General features: G+C 59.6%; 1 protein-coding gene across 1 annotated transcript; it reads right to left on the bottom strand.

The window, feature by feature from the left end:
* Window positions 1–50: 50 nt before the first annotated feature.
* VGF (VGF nerve growth factor inducible) lies at window positions 51–1,904 on the bottom strand (the record flags this gene model as incomplete). The annotated part of the gene is made up of 1 exon (XM_080830633.1): window positions 51–1,904. The coding sequence occupies one exon, from the start codon at window positions 1,902–1,904 to the stop codon at window positions 51–53; it is 1,854 nt and encodes a 617-aa protein (XP_080686759.1).
* Window positions 1,905–9,263: the final 7,359 nt, after the last annotated feature.

Raw genomic sequence — 9,263 nt, 5'->3', positions numbered from 1 at the left:
GGGGTGGCAGCGCACGCGGCAGCGGCGCACGGGGGCGGAGCCAGGGCAGGTCACGGGCGCCGGAGCAGCACGTGCTCGATATAATTCTCCAGCTCCTCCTGCTCCTGCATCCGGCGCTCCTCCGCCTCCGCCTCCTCCTGCGCGCGCCGCGCCTGGGCCTCCCGGTCAGGATAGTGGTGCGAAGGCGGCAGGGCGTGGTGGTAGTGGCGGCGGCGCGAGGCAGCGGGCGGCTGCAGTGTCCGCGGCCGGATGTAATTGGGAAAAGGGTGATAGGGCCCGGGGGGAAACAACTCGTCCTCCTCGCGATCCCAGGGCGGGAGCACCTCGTTCCAGTCGGGCAGCTCCTCTCGGGCGGGGGCGGGGACAGGGGGCGGGGGCTGCGGGGAACGGACGTGGGTGGGGGCGGGGGCGGCCCGGGGGTGCGGCACGGGCTCGGGAGGGGCGTTCTTCTTCCGCTTCCGCTTCTCCTCCACCTCCTCGATGATGCTGACCACGTCGTCCGCTGGCAGGTGGAGTTTGGTGGACAGCTCAATGAGGCTGTCGATCGTCTGAGGGTCCATCTCTTCATCGTCGTCGTCCTCCTCCCCGCCCTCCTCTGCCCCCTCAGCCTCCTTCCGACGGTGGCCGGGCATCTCTTCCTGGGAGCGCTTGTCCTCGGCGCCGGCTTCCCCGTCCTCCTCCTCTGCGAACAGCAGCGCGTTCTGCCGCGCCCTCTCAGCCTCCTCCGCCTCTGCCTCCGCCTCCGCCGCCTCCTCATCCTCTTCCCCCACCCTCTCCGCCCCGCCGCGTCTCTCCTGCTCCGCCTCCGCATCCTCCCTCTCGCTCTCTCGCTCCTCCTCCTTCTCCTGCAGCCCCCGACCCCCAAGGCCTCGCTGCCGGGCCCCGCCCTGCAGCAAATACTGGAGCAGCAGGTCGGAGGCGAGGTCTGCCAGCCGCTCTTCCTGCGCCGCGGCCTGCCGTGTGGCCTCTGCCTGCCGCCGCCCGGCCTCTACCTGCGCCAGCCCTTGCTGTAGAAGGCGCTCCCCCGCCTCAGAGCCGCCCAGGAGTGAGCTCTCCGGACGGCGCGCCTTGGGGAAAGGGGCACCCAGGCTTTGGTACGCCTTGGATAGGGGTGCCAATGCCTCACCTAGATGTGTTTTGGGGGAGGACACTCCTTCCCCGAACTGGTGGGCTTCAGGAAGGGGCCCACTCTCCGGCATACGCGCCTGGAATTGCGGGGGAGCAGGGGGTGGCAGGGGCGCGCGCTCCGGGACTCGTGCCTGGAACTCTCCCCACGAAGCGCGCCACACGCGCTCCGGCCCGGGGCTCTCCAGGTTGACTCGGGTCAGCGTGTGCGTGCGAGTTTCCGTCTCTGCTGCCGCTGTCTCTTGCTGGCGCTTGGCGTTGCTCGGACTGAAATCTCGCAGTTCCTGGAGCAGGGAAGCTAGCGCCTCGAGCTCTTCGGAGGGGTCGCCAGCCTCGGGACCATTCTCCTGAGTCTGAGCGCGAGGCGGGGCCGCAGGTGCCTGGGTCTCTGGCGCCGGGAGGCTGTGGGTCTGGCTGCGCACGGTCTCGGTTAGCAGAGCTTCTGCTGCTTCTTCCTTTGGCTCCTGCTGGGAGCCGCCGGGCGCCGGAGGCGAGCCCGGGCGGTCAAGTGCCTGCAGCAGCACTGCGGCCAGCGCCCGGGGATCCACGCCCTGGAAAAGCTCTCCCTCGTCCTGAGGCTCAGAATTTCGAGCGGCTCGGACCTCTGGGGCGCTAACATCCTTCGGCCCGGGCACTGCGTCCCCAGCTACCGGCTCTTTATGTTCAGAGCTGAGGGGAGGTGGCTGCGCCTCAGGGTGCCCCGGGGGCGCTGCTCCCAACCCCTTGATCAGTAGAAGGAAGCAGAAGAGGGTGGAAGCCGGCAACCTGAGCGATTTCATGACCAAAGGACTGCCGGAGACTGTGAAAAATAGAAGGGACCAAAGAAAGAGAGGGTTTCTGTAAGAATTTTCCGCTCTCTGATTCTATATCCCCTTCCCCCACCTTTAATCAGGAAATCCAGGGCTTCCCTCATCCCCCTAACCTTACCCAGAAGAGGGACGTTTAGGTGCAAAGGAGAGAGATGTTGTGCCGATCTCTGGAGTCGTGTAAATGGGAAAACGCCCGCAACCCTCGCTCCCCCCAGTGCCTCCTCGCCCCCATGCCTAAGCCATCTCACTGCCAGCGCCCACGTACTAAGCAGCTAAGATAAGGGGAAAAAAATCTCTGCTCCCTCCCCACAGGACTCCCCGGATGGTGCGTGGGCGACTTCAGCGGCAAGAGAAAAGCGGCGACTCCCCCATTTACCAGGGACCCTTACCGGGGGCTCCCCGCTGTGTTTTTAACACCCCCATCCGGGAGGAGAGAGAACCCTCCCTCACGCCCACGGCTGCCGAGGGTTTGAGGGATGGACAGCGGAGTATTTACCAGCTGGTGTCACGATGCGGGAGGTGGAGAGGAGGGTCGGGGCGGGGTGGGGACAGGGGAAGATCGGGACGCGTCCGCCTCGGCTCCGAGCAGTGGCTGGGATAGGAGCGACGGTCGAGTTCTGGCGTCCAGTGGGTTGGGCTCAGCTGGGTCCGCGCGGCTCTGGGAGACTCGCTCGTTCCGGCTTCAGCACGCTGGACAGCGCCCGCGCCGCTGCCGCCTTATAAAGGGGAGAGCGCAGGGTCACGTGGGATCGCCCCGCCCCATTGACGTCAATGTTCATTCATGGGGAAGCGGGCGGGCGCCTCGAGGTGGGGGGCAGCCCAGTGATTGGAGAAGGTGTTCGTCTCCCGGCCCGCGCCTGCGCGCCGGGAGCCTCGGCTGGAGGGGCGTGCGCTAGCTTAGCACCGGGGAAATGAATGAATGAATGAATGAATGAAATCGCCGGGGCGGGCGGGGCAGGGGGCTATGAATGAATGAAGGAGGGACGAGGAGAAAAGGATGAATGAATGAATGGGAGAATGAATGGAAGGGTGAATGCTGAGACGCTCCAAGGCGGGAGGGTGGGTTACAGAGCAACTTGCAGCTGCGGGAGCCCGCGTCGCTGAGCCGAACAGAATGGGGGCACTCCCAGGGTCTGACTGGGCATCAATAGGAGATCCATACTGGGGAGGGGGAGGATAAAGATTCCAAAGCCGAGGAAGGGGCTGGACTACCCACCCCCCGACAGCACGCACGGTTCACGGGGAACACACCCAAGGACGGCGTGAACCCGAGAGAGGAGGGACGGATCTGGGCGCCTGCTGGCGCTGTTCGCGGATCTGCGGTGCGGGGTGCCGGCCCTGGGCCGGGGCAGATGGGTGGATCTTGCGGTTTTGGTAATCCCGTTGGAAAGGGTCCGAGTCTGAAGAAAGGGGAAAAACTGAGGATGTGTGCCTCTATGTCGTGTCTGTTCACAGTCGGTGCGTGTTTGGAGAAAAAGGTGTGTCTGTCCTTCTGTCCAGCTCACGCTGTAGCTTATGTTGGCGGCCCGGCTTGCCCCTTGTCAGCCCACCTCTCCCCCACCCTCCTCCTGCTTCTTCCCCTCCCTCTGCTTCCCCCCAAAGGACGTTTGGAGGGCGAGAGCAGACCAGGTGGGGAGGGGGTTGTGCAGGTTGGGGGGGGGTGACTCAACTCCAGCTCTCTCCATTGCTTAAAGGGAAGGTTTGAACGCGTTGCAGAGGGGTGGGGGGGGTGAGTGTGCAACGTCAGAGATAGCCCCTCTCTAACCATCAGACCCCTCGTCCGTATCTCCTGCCAAAGGCGTTGGGGTTGGGGGCTTGGACAGCTAGAGGTTGAGGGGGGGGGCGATGACGCACAGATTGCGCAAAGAGAATCCATCAGCGAGCCGGGTCCAGTGAAGGGAGACCAGCCCGTGGGCGGGGGTGGAGGGAGGACGGAAATGGGGAGGGGGCAGGGGAGAAGGGAGGAAGGCAAGGGGAGCAGCCACTGCAGGAATGAAGGGGAGGAGGGAGGCTGGAGGGGGCTGCGGTGCAGGCAGAGAGCTGTGCGGGGGCGTGGGCAGGGAAAGGGGGGAGTGACAATGACACATGCCAGACACACAAGAACTGCGGACACAGGGGTGCCTGTGGGCACACGCAGGGCACCCACACCCTAAGACTCTGGAAACCGAGATCAGGGCTGTCTCTCAGGGGCTCAGAGACTCTTTCAGAGCCAGTCCTCAACCCCCTCCTCATCTCTTCCTAGCACTGACCCTCCTCTCTCTCTCTCTCTCTCTCTCTCTCTCTCTCTCTGACACACACACACACACACACACACACACACACACACACACACACTCACGTGCTTTCCTCTATAGCCAGCAGTGGCTTCTTGGTTCCATCAGTGGCTCGACTTTCCCAGAAGAAAGCCCATCAGCTCTGCAGGGAAAGAGGTGGGGAGGAGTAGAGAGAGAGGAAAGAGAGAAGAGATGGGAGCAGGAGAGGGAGGGAGGAAGGAAGGAATCTGGAACAGGTAGAAGGAACAGGCTAAAGGAGGAAAAAAAAAAAAACCAAAAAAAAAAACACAGCACTGAGAACCAAGGTGACTGTGGAGATACCACAGAAAGCAGAGAGAGGAGGGGGCAGCAGACCCCAAGGCTGTGCCTCGCCCCCTCATCCCCAACACACGCAACTATGTAGGACCACTTCCTAACCTGGGGGCTCCCCACATTCCTCTTTTCTCCTCCTCTTTATCTTCCCAGCCTGGTTACTGTGAGCAGTGGAATGGGGAGGGGGTCACGTTACCTTCCTGAGGAGGATGAATCAGAGAGATGGCTCAGACATCTGGAGAGGGGAGGGGAAGCCATCCAAGAGAGAAGGAAGAGGGGAGGGAAAGAGCCAAGGGGGGCAGACTGAGAGGCTGATGGGGCTAAGAACTAAGTGTGAGATGAGGGGAGACAGGCACCTAGAGAAGCGGTTTGTGTTCCTGTGGGCTTGTGTATGTGCACACGCACCTATGTGTGCATGTGTGTTTGCGTGTGTGCAGAGTTTAATGAAACATGGGGGGGGGCGGAGAAAGGGAATTGGAAGACCAGTTGTGTATTTAATCAGATAGAGGGGATAGGCATGATAGTGTTCCACTTTAAATATGAAATCTCTTGCAATCTATGTGGCCATGTTTGTGCCTGTTTCCAGATGTCATTGTATAAGTATGAGTGCATGTGGGTTCCAATCCTTCTGAGTGTCTGTATACCTGTGTGGTTGGGAAGCTTTGAGTGTGTCCAGTCTGGGTATCTGCTGCTGTCCGAAAAGTGAGCCTGGCTTGGTGTGTCACATGCGTGTGTGTGTGTGTGTGTGTGTGTGTATACATATGCATCTTTGTTTATTTCTCTGAATCTTTCCATGCTTTCTGATTTATGTTAGAAGTTATACGGATGTCTCTGTGTCTTGATCTTGCCTGCCCCTCCCCCACGCTCACCATCTCTAGATTTCTGTGCAGTAAAGCCACTCATCCGCAGTCCCCAAGTTCGGGTCTTTGCCCCCTTGTTTTCAGAGCGTTCCTCTATTCTTCCTTCTTCCTCTAGTTCTTCACCCCTTCCCTTCCTCCACTCAGCCCAGAGCCCAAGGGAGCTTCTCAGACACTGACATCCCAAGAATCTCAGCCACCATGGGGTGGGGGAGGGGGGCAGCAAGGTGGAAGCCAGGGCACCCTTCCCTCCCCCCCTCCACAATAGGGTTGGTGATTCCACAATCTGGATCCCGTCTGTATGGACTCTGAATCTCTGGGTCTATTTCTGCCTCTCTTCATCTCAGTTTCCTACCTGGGTGTGCTCATTCACACACACCCCACCTCTCAGAGATGTGCTGTGCCCTTCATACCCTGCTGACTCCAGGGGCTTCTGGAAAAGAGCTGGACCTGAGGACAGTTGGCTGGAATCGGTAGAGGAAGGAGAAGGGAGGAAAGATAATGGAGAGGCAGAGCTGGAAAAGGCAATGCTGAGATGGAGAGCTGGAGGGGATGCCTGGTGTTTGCTCTGAGTTATTTGTATAAATCCTTCTCTCTGTCTTTGTTTCTGAATCTCTCATACTCTCCAAGAGGGCAGCAGGAGAAGATGGGGTCCAATGGAGTAGTGACCCAAACTGAAGATTTGGAAAGCCAGGGGAGGGGGGTGGACAGACCCCTGTGTCTTTTCCCTGGGAAGGTTTGGAAGAGAAAAAGAGGGCAGGGGCTTGGGGACCCCGTAGCTCATCGTCCCCCCATCTTTCCCTTCCCCCCAACCGGTGACTCACCTCTGCAGCCTTTCATTGCGTCAGCGATGGGGGGACAGGCAGAGAGGGGGGCACTTTATGAGAGGGGCAGGGGTCTCCAGTTTGAACTGAAAGAAGGTGCTGAAGGTACCCCCTGAGAATGGCTCCATTAAAAAGCATCATTGCCCTATCCCCTGCCCAGCCCAGTTCAGTACAGTGGGGAGTACTGGGGAGGGGACTAAGAGGGGGCTGGGGGCCACTGGTGGGTGTGGGAATGATGAGTGGTAGGAAGGGGGTGCTCACCCTGATTTTCAGTCCCAGGGTCCCATTCTCTCATACCCCCACCCACTCCTGAGTGGGGGATGGGAGACCCAGCAAGCCGGGGGAGGGCAAAGCCGCAGAGATGAGTCACCAAGAGAATGAGAGAGAGAGAGAAAGAGACAGAGATGAGGGGAGACACAAAGAGAGACAGCTTCTGGAGAGACAGAGAAGGAAAAACACACGCGCCATGAAGATGATATCCACAAACTAACCAGAGATAACAAATTGTGTACTTTCATAATTCTGCCCCAGCCTCCTCCAACATCCACCTGTCACACACAGACATACTGTTATTCAGAGTTACACTGATGTTCTGAGACACACCCACTTACACAAACACAATATCACACCTAGCATGGCAGTGTCACTCAGACACATGCTGAAGATGTGACCAGGGTAATGGAGATTTGCGTTGAGAGCCCTCGTTCCTTTTACATGGGATGGTGGGAGGGGGTAAAAACCCTAAGGGAATGTGACTTCAAAAATCCAAGATGCGGTTTCAGGGACTCACAGGCTACGCCTTGCACACACGACGATACAGTTGCCTACCTCCCCATCCACGCATACATAGTGACATATCAAATATCCTCCTCATCAAAAAGCCACTTGGAGTACCTGATTCTGGGGCACACCAGGCACGTTGTCCCGAATACATCCCACCCGGACACCCTGTGACTCGTACACACATGTACAGAAACGCAGACACACAAAGACGCCCATGGACACACTCACACGGACGGAAACCACCTTGCGCTGCCTCGCCGGCGTCCGCGCGTCCTGGCGCCCCCGCGTGTTACTTTTCGGGATCGCAGTCTCCGGCGCTCCGGAGCTCGGCTCCCGGGGGGCGGTGCCCAAGCTCCCTCCACCTCCTCCCCCTTCCGCGGGATGCCCACCCAGGAATCCTGGAAGAGAGCGCTCGGGCCAAGAGAGCCGAGAGCCGCGAGTTAGACGCCTGGATTGTGGGGCTGAGGGAGGCCGGTCCTGGATGCCAAGGGGAACTTGGGAGAGAAGCCCATAGAATTGGGATAGCAGCAGACTCCTAGGTCCAGGGGAAAGAGATACCCGGGGTTGTCAGGGCTCCGCGCAGCTGCCCTCCTCGCTCCAGAGCAACCGCTTCTTTCTGCCGCTGGGCTGGGGTGGGGGTGGGGGCGCGCAGCGGCCAGCAGCCCTCTCCAGCTCCAGGAAGTCATTAGCCCCATTGCCACAGGGCTTAGAGATCCTCTCTAATACAGGCTGCTGGGGAAGGGGGGGGGGGGAGGATAATGCGTCTCATCCTTCCCCCACCGAGAAGTGAAACAGACACAGAGGGTGGGCTAAGGGTCCGTTTTATTGCAATACAGCCACGGTTGAAGTGACAGGGAGGGTGGCAGCATGGCCAGACGCCGAAGGCAGCAACAGCAGAACCGGAACTGGGGGAGGTGATGAAGCAGCGGCTGTCCTCTTTGCTCACCTTCTTCCACCTCCAGGTGCCCCTCTCTGCCCACGTCTTTGATTCCATCCCCAGCGATGCCTGTGCTTGCTGTCAACAAATCCCCACCAACTGTCCATCGTCCAGGAGGAAGTTCCAGCACTCACGGTCCCACGGAGTGAGGTTCTGAGGCATGCCCAGGGCTTGGGACTCCGGAATTCTAGGCCCTGCCTGGCTCCAAGCTACTTTGAATGACTTGGAAGTCACTTTGATCTTTGCGAGCCCGTTTCCTCCCTCCGTGGGAGATATGAGCATCCAGTGTAGGAGACAGCGCTGTGTACTTCCAGCTGTTACTACTTGGACTCAAATAGAAAACTGCCCAAGTCCAAAAAGCCTAAAGAAACCAGAAGAAGGGAGGGATGTCCAGAAATAACTGGAGGTGGGGGTTCCATCCAGTGGCGCTAGAAGGCAGCCTGGTCAGAACCGGAGAACAGCCCCATACTGGGCTGAGGGATCTGCACTCCCACGCCAGACTCTCTGACCCAACCCCCCTGCTCCATGGCCTGGTTCAGGCCACTGGCTGCGGGCATGGGAAGCGGGCCTCTGGCATAGCAACATGGTGCAAAGTTGGAGGAAACCCGTCAGAGGGGGCAGGCTTGGAAAGATGCATCCCTGGAGGTCAACGGGGCATTATAATTCTAGTTCATTGACAGGCTCCGTATTGCAAACGGGGTGGGTGATGAAAAGGTCATGGGGAAGAGGAATGGAGGAGCAGACAAATGGGCCACGGGGAGCTAAGTGTCTGGGAGGCCCGGAGGAGGAGGAAGGTGGGGGCACAGAGGGAAGGAGGGAGAGGATAGTGATGGAGAAGCGCAGGAGGCCGAGAGGGAGGCAAGGAGGTGAGTGCTGGGCAAGCTCTGAGGGCTCGAGAAAGGGCGGGAGGAAGGAAAGTCATACGTGTTGGGCAGCTGGGCGTAGCACATCCTTCTGCCCGCTCCCATCCGCGAGGGGGCAGAAGGGAGAAGCCAAGAAGGGCCGAATTCACAGTCAGGCCAAGGCGGCGGACAAGGAAAGGCTCTGAAGTCTGGGAAGGAACCCATTCTTGGGCCAGTAAAGGGGAAAGGGTGGACAATCGCAGCGCAAGGGCCTCCCCCAAACCCGGCGGTTCGGATCAAGGCGTGGGCAACAGCTTCGGGGTGCGCTAGAGGCAAGATGGCAGAGAAGTAAGTGCAAAAAGTTAGGGCGCTGCGAGTAAGGTGAGGCTTCAGAGCCGACCGCGGAGAGCAGGGGGAGGGGGCGGAGCTTGCGAACAGAGGGGGTCAGGGCTTTCTGCAGATCTAAAGTGCTGCTTCTGTCCCCTCCGATAAGGACACACC

This window comes from Martes martes (genome assembly GCF_963455335.1).
Source record: "Martes martes genome assembly, chromosome: 18".
NCBI lineage: Eukaryota > Metazoa > Chordata > Mammalia > Carnivora > Mustelidae > Martes > Martes martes.
Note: the sequence above shows the minus strand (reverse complement) of the source record. Positions and strands in the feature narration are given on the sequence as shown.